The sequence below is a fragment of the Ammospiza caudacuta genome, chromosome Z, assembly GCF_027887145.1.
Source record: "Ammospiza caudacuta isolate bAmmCau1 chromosome Z, bAmmCau1.pri, whole genome shotgun sequence".
Taxonomy (NCBI): Eukaryota; Metazoa; Chordata; class Aves; order Passeriformes; family Passerellidae; genus Ammospiza; species Ammospiza caudacuta.
The window spans coordinates 47,675,625-47,692,821 of record NC_080632.1 but is presented as its reverse complement, the minus strand read 5'-3'; the positions used below and the strand labels follow the sequence as shown (position 1 = coordinate 47,692,821).

At 39.0% G+C, this 17,197-nt stretch overlaps 1 protein-coding gene across 1 annotated transcript in view; it reads left to right on the top strand.

The window, feature by feature from the left end:
• Positions 1-17,197, top strand: part of MAST4 (microtubule associated serine/threonine kinase family member 4) — a 103,057-nt gene that overhangs the window by 31,899 nt on the left and 53,961 nt on the right. The window contains exons 3-4 of the mRNA XM_058824326.1: positions 8,380-8,449; positions 12,088-12,166. Coding sequence (XP_058680309.1) covers positions 8,380-8,449; positions 12,088-12,166 — 149 coding nt within the window. The remainder of the gene's footprint in view (positions 1-8,379; positions 8,450-12,087; positions 12,167-17,197) is intronic.

The window sequence follows — 17,197 nt, the reverse complement described above, 5'->3', positions numbered from 1 at the left end:
CTCCTGTACTCCCTACTCTCAGGTGCTCTATCCATCTCTGGGGAGAGCCTGCTGTTGCCCTTACTGAAAAGAGTTCCATTTGTTGCTCTTATTTAAGTGGACTAGATTCTTAATGTTTTTACCATCTTAGTTGCCAGCTGGGATTAAAGCACAACAAAAGGATAAAGACCTGCAATAAAAGCTAAGTACCATGCAGCTGCTCACCTGCCCATCCCCCCCTACAGCAGATAGAAAAATTAGAAAAAAAATCAAAAGTAAAATTTGTGAGTTGAGATTAGAACAGTTTAGTAACTGAAACAAAACAAAAAAATACAATATTACTACTGAAGATAATAATAACAACAATAACAATTGTAATGAAAAGGGGAGAGTGGTGTATCATACCCAAGAGAAGCAAGTGACCCACAATACAGTTGCTTACGAGCTGCTGACCAATGCCCAGCCCAGCCCCCAGCAGCAGCCAGCCCCTCCGGGCCAGCTGCCTGCAGTTTACACCCTGCACACGCTGCTCTGTGGTGTGGAACATCCCTTTGGCTGCTCGGGTCACTGTCCCGGCCGTGCTCCCTCCCAGTGCCCTGAGCACGTGGTCGCTGGCAGGGATGGGACCCTGAAGGGCCTTGGCTAAGGGTGAGCACTGCTCAGCAGCAGCTGAAGCATCGGTGTGCTGCCAGCGTTCGTCTCATGCTGGCTCCAAACACAGCACTGGACCGGTGACTAAGAAGAAAATTCTATCTCAGCTGAAATCAGCATGTCCTTTACTCTAGACTGTTCTAGTTGAGTGGAATCAAAATTGTCACACTCTTGAAAATCCACCCGGGATCAATTTCTTTTAGTTATCATCTTAATAGTCTTTAGTGTTATCCTTGGCTTTGTGTGTAGTCCTAATGAGATGGTTGGCATTGGTTGGGAATTTGTTGTCCCAGAGGCATCTGAAGTGAGTCTTTTCTTTCTTTGTGAGGACACCCTTGGATTCCCTAACAAGCTTTTCCTCATTGCTTGTTGAGATCAAGCCAAATACATTCTCAGTTAACTCTGCATGGCATACTTGAGATTATTTTATTTGGACCACTAGTTTAAGCTACTTGGGTTTGTTTCCCCAAAGGCCTCCCATCTCTGAGGACAGAAAAGTGCTGTGAGTCCTCTGTGTCAAATGTAGCAAAGTGAGTGAAGGTGTGTTCTGGAATCTCAAGGTGGAGCTCTCTTAGAGCTCCTGCATAACCACTCCTGCCAGTGCCTCTGACTTTGCTCAAGAGCATTTTCATCTTTGGTATCTGCAGACCAATCATTTAGAGGTCTGGCTGCAGCTTTGGAAGCAATGTGCTGTTACTTCAGATATGCTGAAGAGCTCAGGTAGCTACTTTAGTCTAGTCATAAACTACTAGTCATAAAGTAGCTACTTTAGTTTAGTCATAAACTGGATTTGAACTAGATTGGATGTGAATAGGATTGCTGTGTTTTAGAGGACGAACATCTTGGATGTAAGCATAGTTCTTCAACTGCATTTTATACCTGTGTTCTTCCTTATAGTCCTGTTTTTCATCCAGATACAGTCTGGAGGTATCAGCTGTTCTATAGTTTAGATAGAAGTTCTTTGAGGAGGACCAGTGGCCCAAGTTTAGGGTAATAATAATTGCCTCGTATGAGAAAGTCTAATATAGAGATCTCAGGCAAATTATCCCCCCATTCTTCCCCCACAGTTTTCATTGCTTACTCTGGAGATAATAGAAGATTTTTCCTACAAGGGAGTTTGTTGTTAATCTTTACAGATGCTAGCTGATTGGGACAAGCACTGAATACTTACATGGAGTTTTTTAACTATTAGCCTTGCTATCCCAGTCATACTCAGATTCATGTCAGATGGGAGGGAGAGACAAGTGAGACAGTCTTATGAAGTAAGTAAATTGTGCAGACTGCAGGTAGTGCATGAGTGGCATCTGTCAGGGAAGGGGCAGATTTGTTTGTAAGCAACAGTGACCATAAAAGCTTCTGGGATACACTAAAGTGTTATTAGAGCAGTAGGTAGTCCAAGGATTGGGAGCCCATGGGGTAAGGTCTGAGACTCAGGATGATAAATGAGATACGAAAAAGACAGTATGTACAGCAGATACAATATGTCTGTTAATGTATGTTAATTGCCAATACAGTGTATACAAATCAGTTTTTCTCTAGGCAGGACCTGTAGCTGATTGACTTTACAGACAGAAATGATCTCTGCAGACTTTAGTTTGCAACTGAAGCCTTTTGCCATGCCTTATGCATCCAGGTAAAGATCACACAGTATCAGCTTTCACTACATAAAGTGTTTCTATTTCTTGCAAAAATAGAAAGCATGCTGGGTAATACCTTTAGGCTCATTAGCAACTGCCTTAGGTTAGTGGTGAGGACATCCTTTGCCTTTAGTATTTAGGCTGAAAGGTGTTAAACCTGCTGAAAAGTACTTCTAAGTTTTCCATGAGCTGTTGAATACATAGAGAATTGTGGGAAGCTAAGAGTTGCAGCATAGCTTGGATGGTACCTGGTGCCTGTGTCATTAATGGGCTTTTCCAGCTGATTGTCTGATGCTGTGTAGGCAGGTCATCTGCACCACCCAGCCTGCAAAGTGAATGATTATAATCTCAGCAAGTCAGGGCATTCAGGTGTCCCCACCTCAGAAGTCACAGGAGCTTCTTCATGTGGTTGATACTAACCCCTAATGATTAATAGACACAGATTAATTGTATCTGCTGAAGGAGCAAGATTTAGCTGTTAGGAACAATGCTGTAAATTTTATTTGTCTGTATTTTAAGAATATTCCATGTGGTGCCACTGAGATGACTAGGACAAGAATTGTAAGATAAGTAGGAAATTGTTTAAGGGTATAAAGAGGCTTGTGCTAAAATGAGGAATATTATAAAGTGTGAGTGGAGGTTATCAGTCGAGTCATCCGGTTTTGTTTTTGTGGCCAAACATTTTATTCTTATAAGTGGCAATGGCAAAAATTACTGTAGCTTACACAAATTTGGAAGACATCCAGTATGACATAACATCGGGGAACTGTTTTGAAATAAGTGAATGACTTGAATAAAAAAGAATGAAATTGCAATATGCAGCATTTTATACTGGAGGACCTGTAACAGAAATGTCTGTGATAAACTGTGAAGTCACCTATTATAGAGTTTAGTTTAGGATCTCACTGCATTTTCGGTATAACATGATGTTTGCAAGGACCAGTCTAGTGGAGCTTTGAAAATGAAATCTCAGAAGATGTATAAAGAAAGTAATTTTCATTTAAATTTGGAAAATATTTCATGCCACTGTACAGTGTCCTGGTTAGATTTCATGTGGAATACTGCATACGTTTATTGTTATACATGTTCAGGGAGAAGGGCAGATGGGATAGAATGTGGGAGATTTCTGTATAAGACTGAAAGATATTGCTTCCTTTCCTTAGTAATGGAAGACTGGAAGATGATATTCTAATCTAAACCAGTCAGAATTGCCTTTCTCCCTCCCCTTCATGGAGTAGGAAGAGAAACACATGCTGGTCATATATACTGGAACATGAGGGATCGTAAAGAATTGTCCACCCAAGTATGGCAGGGACAAACCTGACTTTCTCTAGGAGATTGGATAAATAGGTATAAGGCCCCAAACAGCTCACTCAATGAAGTTGTTAAATTACTTACGGTTGTTCATGTACCTCAAGTTGCATACACAGGGGAAATACTGACAAGATATTCTCAAGAGGTCAAACAACAAAAACAGCTTCACTGGCAACTTCAGAATATCAAAGAACTTGGGCAAAAGTTCTAGTGTAACATTCAGTCAGCATTGATCATTTCTCAAAGATTTGACTTGGCCCATTGAACTTAGCAAACACTAAATGGGATTGATTTTAAGTTACTCAGAAATTCTAAGAAGAGGTGATTAGAAGAAGGAGAAGAATGGAAAGACAGAAAAGATACAGAAGTGCCCACATACAGTAACCAACCTGTGAGTTCCAGCACCGTTCATGGAGAACTTCCCCAAGGAAGTGAGGTCTAGACAATGCCATGGCCTTGTGTTTGGCCTTAAATGCCCCTGGACTTCCTGGGCCCTTTCCCCTGGTGGGTTTTCCAGTCATTTGGCCACTCAGGAGCTGGGTTAGAGGCTCCAGAGGGCCATTGCCTCCACTGTGCCAGAGAGTGACATCTCTGTTGTTCTGTGATACAGGCTTTAGGGGGCTGGAGGTGTACAGGGCCAGGCACTGCCTTGTCAGACCAGGGTAAGGTCTGACCTGCCCTTTCCTTAGCACATATTTATCCCAAAATGTCTCGAGACATCAGTCTTTCACTGTGGGATTACATGATGCAATTCCCTAAAGCAAAATTAAAGTTTAAGAAGGTTTTACCTCCTCTTGTAATCCTATTTCTAGGACTTTTCAGACTTTTAGGTTGACATTTGGTAGAATGCTGACTGTTAATAGTGTGGTCTCACTATGTCAGGGCTCACTGCTTGCATCAGATAATTCTGAGAGATGTACTTTAGTTAGCAACATGGAAGCATAGTAATCAGCAAAGCTGTTTGCACCATATATTTTAAGGGAAAGAAAGCTATGCTTGTAAATAAATAAGGCCCCATAGTGTGTTTTTGTGGTGAAGTATAGAAATGCTAAAAGCTGGGATATAAAGCAGGGCTCTGAATGTCAGATCTTGAAAGAAAACTCGTGCAATATATCAATTACTCTGACTGCTGTTATATGTATAATTACAAAAACAGATTTGCTAAAACAAAACTTTTTATTTAGCATTTCTTTCGGGTGCAGTTAATGGTTATGGAAATTTCAAATCATCTACTGGTTTAAGGACAGGAGAAGAAACTCTAAATAGTAAGTTACATGCAGATAGAAATTAAATCCTGTAAAAAAAGCACTCTCAGTACTTAATTAATGGTTGGAACATGTAGAGCTTTCTTGTAGATGGATTTAAGGATCATACAGACCTTCCTTGCCATAGCTGAGGCAAGTTTTTTGCTGGTTTCAGGTATAGTCAATCCAGATTTTTAAATAGCCTGAGCTCCTCACTTTTTGGAAAGCGCCTGCAGAAGTATTCAGAATGATTCCTCTAGTGTAGATTCTGCCCAGCTGTATGTTCTACTGACTAATGCTGTTTCTTATGGTAAGAATGTCAGACCTGTAACTGCAGGTGGATGATGTCTTGTGTATTACTCAGTTCACAGTCAGGACTCATCACCGTGTGAACTGACACAGAGGAATGTACAACTCATCATTGTATTAATGGAGCACTGATGTACTGTGGTACACTTCAAAAAAATTCAAACTGGATTTGTCTTTGATCCATCAGGAATTTGGGATAACAATTATCATTAATCTGGTAGTCCCTCCATACTAACAGAAAATCATTGCTTTTGAAACTCGTTGTTTTGTAGGTAGACAGCTATTAAAAGTACATTAATAATATGCAGTGACTGTAACATACTTTTTAAAAAATATTTGAAGTATCTTCCCTCAGTGGCAAAGACACAGGATTTCTTGAAGCTACTTGCAAAACAACCACAGTTTAATTGTCTTGATACAGTTTTCTTAACAATAGGTACTTGCAAAATGAGCCACCCTGTGTATTGTTATGAAGCAGAGTATTGTTTTGTTACATTAATTGCCTATTCATTGTGTCTCCCAGAGGATGCTGGAGTTAATTGTCTAATGCCTGACCACCAGTCCAGTTTACTTTACTAAATCAAACACTTGGGCAGTAATCCCCATCACATAGAGATACTAAAGCATACAATGCAAGCAGATTTCAAAGAACAGTAGGCTTTGACTCATCAGCAAGCCCTGCACATATGGACAGAGAGGTAACTGGCACTAGATTTTATTTGAAAGTCTCCCAGGTGTTGACTTGCAGATGGGTGGGTGAATACCTTGATGGATGAAGGTCGCATGTGAGACTCTGCTTCCAGCCTGTCTTGCTCCTCTGGAATACTACACCTTATACCTGTAATAGCACTAGCTGTTTCTCCAGTCATTAGGGGTTTGTATTCTCATTCTTCGTTTCCAGGTTTGTCTGAGTTCTTACAATTTCTAGATAAACCTTCAGGATTTAGTATCCAGCTATTATGTGTATGGCATCACCAGTCTTGTTATTTTAGAAGCTGATTTGCTATTACAAGTAATGCTTCCAAGCTGATTTTCCTAATAACAGGATCTGATGCTCTTCCTGAGTAAGACTTTGACTTCTTAAGGTTTTGTCTGTAAGGAAGTGATCTGTGTTGATTCTAGCAACATAGTTTGCAGCATTGTGACTCCACAAATCCAAATCCACACCGATAGCTATAAAATTGCTACATTATTTAATCATATTTTTTTCTTCTTTATGAAGTTTTTGTGTGTATTTTAACCCATGGACAGTAAAGTATGTCCTTGATGTGTGTTAAAAGCTTGTTTATATCCATATATAACTTCAGCTAGCAAAACAAAAGGAATTGGTTTACAAAGCCCCATATTCTGATTTGTGAAACTGTTTCCTGTCAAAAGCTGTTTGTCTCACTATGTTAAGGCTAATTCTATGCTCTTCTGCCAGAGTTCAAGGTAGCTTCTTTGTCTTTTTTACTTACCTAAGCCACAACACACTCCAGATTACAGCTGATGTTTTTCTAGTGTGGCAGTTAATGTTTGTGACTGTTTTATCTGCACAGTGTTAAATTATTTTTTTTTTAGCTTATTTTTGTTAAATAATTTCTGGTCTCAGAAAAAGAAATCCAGTTAGCTGTTAAATTGAATGAACTGTCGCTCTCAGTAATTCGGTGTTTACAGTTGATAGAAGATAAGAGTAATTTTTTTTAGTCCCCAGCTAAAGATGGGAATTTATGGCTTCAGATTCCCTCTGCTCCAGTCCATTCAGGGAATGAAAATCCTTGCCACCTTGAAATTATTGAGGCCCTCAGCAGTGTCTGAAGGGTAATGAAGAAGCTGGGGTCTTGAGGGGATGCAGAGAATGTAGGAAGGCATAATTCTGCCATGATAGATTAATGGCTAAAAAAAACTTGGGGGTATTGGCCAGTGAGAGTGGAATCCATGTCTCATGAGGCTGTGGAAAGAGCAGCTGCAGAAGCTGCTCAGTGCAGCTCAAAAAGCATCTTGCATCTGCTTCTAGACAAAATGGGGAGGGGGGTAGTGTGGGGATGTGTGTTGATCACTGTGTTTGCTACCTAATCACTCAAGGTTTATGCTTTCTCATGTAGAATTAATGCAGTCTGTTATGGATATCACTGTGATAAATGCAATGTTGATTCAAACATTTGGATAGCAGTCAAGGCCACTTGAAGCCCTTTAAGGACTTAGTTTTTTATAATGGCCTTTTCACACATAGGTAGTGATTTTCCCCTCAGAAATTTCATGTTGTTTCTAGCTGGCTATATAGGAGCTATTTTTTAATCAATTGCTTTTGTTTCAGTCTCATTTATGTCCAAAAATAAAATGCTACAACAAATGCATTACTTTTTTTTTTCTATTTTCATGTGTTGCTGCTACAGTTATTTTAAAGAAAAGTTTAAGGAAAGATTGATTGTTAGATGTATGCCAGTACTACTTAATATTGGATCCTTTTGGCTTTTTTTTTGTTTGGGGAGGGGTTGTTTGGGTTTTTTTTATTTGGGTTTTGTGGTTTTTTGTGTATGTTTAGAGGTATTTTGTAGGTTTGGGGATTATTTTAGAGGCCATTTTTATTCCTTCTAAAGGAAGGAATACAGTTTCTCCTTTAACTATACAGGCAGAGGGGTAGAGCAGCTCTCAGCAGCTGCTCCCTTTCTGTACTCATGCTGGTCCACAGGAGATCAGGTGTTCTAATAGAAAGAGGTAACAAACTCCAAAGTTGAAACCTGTTCACAAAATGCAGGTAAGGGTAAAAAAGTTCAGTTCAGTGTGTTGTCTGCTTGTTTGTTTTGGAGATAGAAAAAAATGAGCCATGAAAAAAAAAATTGCCAGGAAGCCTGTGAAAATGCTGTAGAGACTTCACATATGGGCTACATCTTTGATAATGATTTTTCTATCTTTCATTGTTTTGTATAATATTTTAAAAAACCAATATTTTTTGTGACATTAAAAACCTATTCTTCAAGCTAATGTACTGGTTTCTTTAAACAATTATCGAATTGTTTTGAGAATTTTCAAATTAAAAGGCTTAATGAACAGTTCTCGATGAATTACAAAATCCAGTCACTAAAACACGAGTCAAAATAAGATTCTGTTCCAGAATTTATTTTCAGAGCAGCTGTGAAAGAAAAAATTCTGAAATTCATTTCGAACCCACTGGAAATGCATGCATTGATACGTTTGAATGTTTTTAGTGACTTCTCTTCACCCCACCCATCTAATAATAATTTTTTGTGTATCATCTCCAACAGGAAACAGTCCTCAAGATAGCCCTAGGAATTTCTCTCCCAGTGCCTCAGCCCACTTTTCTTTTGCACGAAGGTAAGAGGTTGTTCGTAGTATTCAACATACGTTTTGCATAAAGGAAATGTATGCAGATACAGAAGGTGATTGCAAATACATCTGTCAGGTCTGTCACTTAGAATAATAAGTATTAGCTCATTTTTGTAAACCATTTTAAACCTCAGCGGTAACAAACTACTGAATGTGTGATGCAATGTGAACATATCTTTTTAATTTTAAAAAATAGAATAGTGATTTAATTGTAATAAATCTGATTCAGACATTGTCTTAGTACCATACCTTGAATACCTGTCATTGACCTGTTTCAATATCTGTACCAGTGTCTGTGAGACAATAAGCATTGTCACAGGAGTGTAGTGAGGATTAATTAATGTTAGTAGAATTTTTGAAGGTTTAAAGTGAACTTGAAGTGATTTATGAAGTAAATAATTATTAAATGATCTATAACCAAAGTTGATAGCATGTCATGGGAGACTGCCTGTTTGTGCCAGTGTGGTTCCCCATCATTTAACACGTTGTCACCGTACTGCAAATAACATTTTCATTAGCTCTTATGTCTGTGAAGGTAAGCAGAATTTATATGTTTAGCCAGGAGTATATATATATATATAAAAAATGAAATTGGGATGCTTAAGCAGTGTCAGGCATCTAACTGATGGGTTTGTGCTGAGCTATAACTTGCCTGTAAAGTTTTAGTCACTTTATTTTGGGAGATCAGTAAAGTAGCACACAAAAATTCTCAAAAGTAATTGCAAGAAAATGGCGTAACTTTTTTTTTTTTAAAGCTGCAAAGGGGTGAAAGCTTGCATAATTTTTGAATCTGAATCTAGTTAATTTGTGACAGTAGATCTTGTCAATCTTTCTAGTAGCTTATGATGCTGCTTTTTAAATTATCCTAAGAAAGTTGAATATTTCTTTTGAATCTACTTCCTCTAGATAGGTTTCCTTTTGTCGGAGATACTATCTCTTTAGAGGTTGCATTTGTTTGTGAGCATATTTTTAGAAAGATTCATTAAATCCAGAAATAGTTTATAATGGAAAAAGCAGATGTGAAAGATTGAGCATTGCTTAGAAATACAGCAGCCGAGAAATAGTTTTTCTTCCTAGCCATAATCAACAGAAAGTTTAAAATATTATACTTTTGTAAACCTTAGAATTCAGAATTCATGAAAAAACAAAAGGATTTGTTTTCTAGTGTTTCATTTGGATTTTGACCTCTCTAGAGCCCTGTAATGCGCTTTAAATAGATTTTTTAACTGAAGGAAATTTCTCTGATTTAAAAATATCTCACCACTTCAGTGGGATTCAAGAAACATTCAGAGCAATTTTCTGTGGAAACTGATTTTGTTCTGTGTTTATATTGAAAATGTTTGATGGCAATGAAGTTTAAAACTGCATTGATGCAACTTTTTTTCTTATTAATTTAGTGTGTCTGTTGTGGTTGTTTTCATATAAGTTTGGTAGGATGAATTTTCATAGTAAAACGCACTGTGAATAATGACAACGGACTTCTGACTTTATACCTTTTCTGTTATATTTTGTAAATTTAATAGGTATAAAAGGAGGGGAAGGACAAGGGTGATAGAGCAGGTTGAAGGAGCAGGGGCAATGGTGTAGGGGTATGGATACTTTTTTATCCACTGCCACCGAGTCAGTGGGGATACCAAAAAGCTGGGACAGTGTGAGGAAGGGAGAGAGAGGGAAAGGAAATTATTTGAGACCTTCTGTGAAGCTGCTTCCTTAGTGTAGCCCCTTCTCATCAGGCGCTGGCCTTGCCTGCAGCAGGCATAGGAAAGGGACCTGCCGTAGGAATGCCCCTTCAGCCGGTGGGCAGAGCTGGAGGGTGCCTTCCCAGTGCCTCAGAACCAAGCTGGAGAGTCACCTTCCTCTGCCCATGTCTGGTGGGCTGATCAGTGCCCAGGAATAGCCTGTGCCTCTGGAAGTCAGCACTGCTGTTGTGCATACAAGTCCAGCATCTATGAACCTGTGGGTAGGTGACAGACTGCCCTTTCTAGAGCTGCTGGAAAGTGAGTAAAGCCATACTTTAGGACGGAAGCAAATGGTGTAGAAAGAGTCCAGGGGAAAATGCTATAGGGGCTTTTTTCCCATAATGCCTTATGAATGCCTCCTGTTTGCCCATGTTTGCCTCCCAGATGACTTTCTGGGGTAGCCTATCTGCACCCTTGACAGCCTTTCTGTGTGATTCAAGTACCCTGTTCACTATGAGTTATTCAAAGAAATACTTTCTTTCTCACAGATGCAGAATACATGGGTCTCACCCATGTTTAAATACTGCCTAAGTTCTTTCAATTGTGAGCAGCTAAGCCAAATGAAGAGAAAACTACTTTTAGAATGGTGCTTTCATCTGGAGGTGTCTCTTACATACTTGGGTGAAGAAGAGAATGTGAAAGAATGAATTAAGAACAAGATTATGGTAGAGGTGGAAGTTTTTTCCCGAGTTCAGTATTTGACACAATTAGCAGTCTCTAGTACATGTGCTCTTCACATTTTAATACTAATAATGTACTGTAGTTCCTTTTCTTAAACTTTATGTATACAAAGTCCCAGAGTTTTGATTGTAGTTTGTGGATGAATAAGTGGATATATTGGAAAGAAGCAAGGGGCTTTTTAGACTGTTAGTTTGAAGGAAGGGACCACTTAAACCTCTGCATCCATAGGTTTAAGATTTCTGATTTGACATTACTTCAGTTCTTCAAAAATACACTTCAATTAATCTTCAGTTCTTCAGAATTTCACTTTTTGTGTCAGTCAGACTTGTGACATGATACTTGTTAAACAGATCTTCAGTTCTCCTTTCCTAACTGTCATACCACTTGTTAATAAAAACTTGACCTGCTTTGTTATTTATATATTATTCTGCCTTTTTTTTTAACACACTTGAATCAATTGTATTGCAGTCATGGGCATCGAAATGACAGGTAAATTCTACCTTTTCAAAAATCCAAACACTTCTCTCATAGTTGTTTTTTTGTTTGCCACTTGGAATGTTGAAGTTTCCTGTTGTCTTTGTTACCTCAGACAATGAAGAACATAAATCATGTTTTGGTTATAATCTGTGTATTTATTTAATTTTTTTATTTGGAGGGAGCATGATTTTTTCCTGAAGATTTGTTTTTCCTGTGTCATGTATGTAACATTTAACATTTAGGTTTGGTTTTACCTAATCATTAGCCTGCTAGTTTGCTGATACCCTCTGCTGATGCCACTGAAGAATGCACTACCCTTTTATATCAATCAGAATGTGATGGTTATTCTGTGGCTCAGAGCACAGTGGTCTGCATTTGTTCACAATTTTTTTAATTTGCTTCTCATTAATTTTTATGGGATGGACCTAAAAGTTGTGAGCTTATTGTCCTTTTCTGTTTGTTTTAGATACCAGTTCTGTGGACCTGTTCATTCTCTTTGTGGTTGTTCCATCTCATAGAATTTTAACTATAAATAAAACCACGATAAAAATAATTCATCCTTGGTGAATGCTTGTTTACTGTGGTGCCCTGTGAAAGTATACTGTTTGTTAAAGCCCCTATTTTTACCATGCTTTTGGGATGCAGTTTTACCCAGTAATAATTAACAGACGTTACTGCATTAGGATGCTGCAGTGTTCATTTGACTGACCTCCATTTAATAACTTCCAGGACTGATGGTCGCCGCTGGTCTTTGGCTTCTCTCCCTTCTTCTGGCTATGGTACAAATACACCCAGCTCAACTGTTTCTGTAAGTATCTGTTTGGCTGTGCTGATGGATGTTGTCTGCAGGCTTTAGCTTCTCAAATGTAGCATGCTTCTCTTAGGAAAAGACAATGTAGGTTTTGTTGTGTTTGATAGACTTAGAACTAACATGTGATAGGAAACTGCTTTGCTTCCCTGAAATAGAAGACAACTTTGCACGATGTGTACTTTGCTGAGAGATACTTTTTGGTAGTGAATAGTGTTCAGCTGCTCCCTTTTGATCTGCCTTATTTTAACCAGATAATAGTTAGGTATCAAGTCTTAACTGAGGCTGCCTTGATGACAAGAAGAAAGAGAAACTGTCTATGGCATGATTCACCTGTCCTGGGTTAGACTGCTGTCTTAGGATGAGATGAATCACGCATTAGCCTTTGTTTTCCTTTGGCAATTGTGAGATGTTCGTGCATGATGATAGGTTAGATACATAACCTTTCAGATGGCTGTAATCAGAATAAAAGGAATCCTTTGGGATGCATAATAGAATAAGTTTAACTTACTAATTTTTACCTTTTGGACCAGTTGTTTCAGTGCAATTGTGGTGGTTTAAAAAAACTATTAAACTACAAGTAGGCCACCCCCATTTTCCCCACCCTGCTCCAGTGAGAGGGGGATAAAGGCAAAGACCATGGGTTGAGATAAAAACAGCAGAGAATATGGGTTGAGGTAACAACAGAAAACCAGCAACTAAGGAGTAGGAAATATTGATAACAAAATTTACAAAAGAGAAGGTGCTTTACACACAAAAGGTGTTCAGCACCTCAGCTCAGTTCTGTGTGGCTGCTGAGACAAAGACAAGATGGCATTTGCTCTTTGTGGCTTGCGTTCCCCATCCCTGAGGCTGGAAGAAGAAACAATGAGGGATAAATCCACAAAAAAGCTGGGTTGTCCATGTCTTGCTGTCTGCTGCCAGACTGCTGGGCTCAGCTCTGGTTGTCAGTATTTAGCTGGGTTCGGTTTGGCTCCCCTCAGGCTTGCTTCTGCCAGTGTTTTGTCAGCCCCCCCCCATACTTGTGCATCTCATATGCCACAGCAGTGCCTTGGATCCTGCTCCAGAACTTGGGAGCCAGCCATGGCAGAAATACTAGCCTCTACTTTGTGCATCTGCACATCTCTGTACTGGAGAGGAACAACTGTCTCTTGTTACAACCTGGAGCAGAGCTCTTGGTTGTGGTAGTCACGCCTAGAGGCCGTGGAGGTAGAGCCCTGGAGAAAGCCTGCTTTGGAAATAGCAAATAGTTGACATTTTGACAGTTAGAACACATCACTGCAGTGGAAGTGATGGTCTGTGTAGATCCAACTGTGGCTCTTCAATGTTTTATGCTTTATATGGCTATAAAAGGTGTTTTACCTTTTATGAGTAGCACATTTTACTGAATGGATAATAATTGATTTTTTAAACTGTTTCTTTAGCAATTAAAGTACGCTTTCTCTTCCAACTTCCAGTGGGTTTGTTCAGTTTCTCTTGTGGAACAGTAGAGTTCCAGTTTCACGTTCTGTACAATCGTGAAATACAACTATTTTGTGTTACGATCAACTCTCATTTTATTTTTGCCCACAAAGATTTCTGGAAGGACAATTCTATTTGTCTTAAACCATGTTGGGTAATTTCGTGTATCGTAAGAACTCGTTCTCTAAAGCCCTGATTTTGACCTCTGCTTTCTTTTCTGTGTAGATGTTACTTTTGCCTAGTAAATTCCTTGGTTTCACATTAATTCTGTAAGCAGTTTCAGTTAGGGCATGTTTGTATACCTCTTATTGGAACTAGATCAGATATGCTGTGCTCTTCACCTAAAATATATTGACATAAAGGAGTTTATATCAAATAAAGGAATTTGTAACACTGTCACTGTTGGAGGAAACAGACTTGTGCTAGAGAGGAGATTAAAAGCTGTGTCAAAACCAGATCAAAATACAGTTTTAATTTTCTGTCCTTATTAATTTCTTTGATATCTTCAGTTTTAAAATGGTAATTCTAATTAATATGCTTTCTTCCCTGCTTAAGTTCACTAGCTGCTGTAGGCATCCTGGAATGTGGAGCAGTTTTACATGGTATTTGCATCTGCTGTCCACACATTTATGGACTTAGATGTCTTAACTTCTGTAATACATCATTGTTGACCTAGCCCATGATTATTTCTGACTAGAATATATAAATAATAACATACTTATATGTCTTTCCTACCATTGAGTAAACAGTTTCTTACTTGTGGAAATAAACGTGTTTCGCGTTTTTCCAATAAATAAATTTTAATTTTTTTGAAGAAAGCAGCAGTAGAGAATTCATGCCATAAATATCAGTGGTGTCCCACTTTAAGAGTAAGGGATCACCCAGATTGGTAAATACTTGTGGTCAAAAGAAATTACAGAATTCAAATGATCCACAAAAACTCACTAAGTTATATTTATAGATTACACACTTGACATAGAAATTGATGTATTAGTCTCTGACCTGCTGTATAAGCGCATGTCAGTGTGTTTTGCATAAAGGGGTGGGTTGGGAAGGAAAGAAAAAAGGAAGAAAAAGGGGGGGATAAGGGGGGAGGAAGAGATCACCTGTCCTGGCTCCAGCATTAGTCCAGCTGCTGGGATATCTCAGGATCCTGGGGATGCCTGAGGCTTGGTGTGTGTGTGTGGGGGGGGGGGGGGGGGGGTACCATTTTGTAGAGAAGCTGTTGCCACCCTGAAGGTGGGTTTCTCACTTTCAATGCAATTTAGTGATCACTCACAGTCCAGTCTTTCAAGTCCTTGTGGAAATGGGTCAGAGGGTTTTGGGGGTCTTTGGCAGTCTTGATTGCCCTATGCGCCTGCTTCTCCGCCCCATTTTTCTGTTTGTGCTGTGCTGAGCTGTGCTTATCTCCAGGAGGTAGATCAGAGACCTTTGTCCCAGAGGAGTGCTGTCCTACCTCCATGTGGCCCCTTGTCCAGTCACATCTTGTTCTTTCTCACAGCATGTTATTGCCAGCAGTCCTTGGCTGTTGTTACCTGAAGGCCTTGGTTGGCGGCACAGCCACCCTGCTGTTGGTGTCTGAGACAAACACATTAGGCTTTATTGTCTTGGCTTCTGCAGTATCTCATGGTTAGTTTCTTGTTCTGTTTTGCCCGAGAATTTGCTATTGCTGATAAGCCCTGCAAAAGCACTTGGATAGCCTTGGGCTTCTAAAACTAGTGACTATTTCTTCACTTCTTGGAGATGTTTTTCATTTTCTTCTTTTAGCTCCTGGATGATACATGTGAATCACAAAACCAAAACTAGAAGTGTACCCATCTAATTGATTTCATGTACTTTTCAGAATCTGAAAGAGCTAGCACAGTTCAGCCTTCTCTTCTACATTATTACTTTTTCTTAGAGGAAATGAGGGACCAGTTCATACAACGCTGTAAATGTACATATAGAACACTCCCTTTTCAGTGATGAATAAATAAAATTCACATTAATCTAGACATGTATCAGGCAGTGAGCAGAATGAGTTTTTACACATTGCAATAGATCACAACTTTGTTCTTCACAAGCAAGTGAAAGTCAAAGTAGGGGCCAAAGTGTCTGTAGTTACCACAGTTATGCTGAGGTGAGTGTAGCTCACTCATTTGTTGCCTATTTTTTTGTTTGTTTGTTTTTTAATATTGAAAGTGATGGGATGGATAGAATTACCTATTTAATGGAAGATCGTGGGTTTAGAAGTGGTGCAAGTACCACAAATACTGGTTATCACAGCAAAATCAAAATTAAAGTACCTTCTGCTTGATTATTCAGTTGGAAAGAAGCTGGTAGTTTGTCTTACTCCAGCACAGTAGGATCAAATCTTTGCAGTTAGACAATGCAGTTGAGATGATTGAGTCTTCTAGGAGAGCACGCCTTATAGCAGTGATGAACTGAGAGACAAGCTGTGTATTTTTCAAACCTGTATTTCTATTTCAGAAGAACATTTGCATTTCCATAATGCAGTACAGTTGAACATATTAAAAAAATTAGCTCTTGTGTGATTTTTTGAACATTAATTGTAGAATGCCAGAAGAACTATTTTGTTTAAGAATTTTTTGCTGTAAGAGTTTGGATTTGTACTGAAATAAGAATTTAGATCACCAGAACAATGTACTTTATGCCTGTGATGGTCCTGATACAACTGAGAGTGGTTAGCATGGGAAGATCCTCTCTTCAGTTGTGTTGGATCTAAACTCTGTGGCACCTTGTATGAGAAGAAGTGTGATATGAGTTATTTTCACATTGATCTTCCCATAATCCCCTGAAAGACAATAGCCACCTGTGATGCTCTGTATTGGGAAATTCTCCTGTGCTATAGTATAATTTATTTTACAGAGCATGGCTGCGGGATAACAGGTTAACTGCAACCAACTGCTATAGTGTGAGATAAGAAAGAACTTACTTTTCCTATGCTGTATGCTGAATTATGCATGTTAATGTGCTAAGGCTGAATTTCATGCATGAGTTACAATAACTCAGCAAGTTACTACCTATCTAGTGAGCTGTGGTAGATTCTCAGTGTCCATACCTCTTAGCCCACAGCAAAGCAAGGTAACACAGTCTTCAAACTTCAGCTTGTTGTGATGTGGTGTTGCATTCCCATGTAGACCAGTCCTTGTTAGCCTTTCTGCTAGTGGGTTTTATTCTTTTTTGCTTTTACAAGACAAGATTTCATGACATCTAGTGTGATAAGAAAACTTTTCTTTTGCTTCTGATCTAGGATATTAGCCTTCACCACACAAGTTGCCAGGAGATTAAAAAGACTTCCTAGCTTCTGTGCTTACTAGCCTGGTTATTATCTGCTGACCTTAGCAATGCAGGGGTAATACTTGTGCAGTACAAAAGTTTATTGATTTCCCTCACTAGAAATGATGTAACAAAGAAACTCTTTACTGCCTCCATTAAAAGAGCACCCAGGCGGGGGCCTTGGTGTTCGATATGAGAAGTCAGATAAGCAGTAATGGGCACATGTAAATTGATACACAGAAGAAATTCATTTTATTGAGAAATACAGCTGGAGTCTGAAGAGCTCCAGAA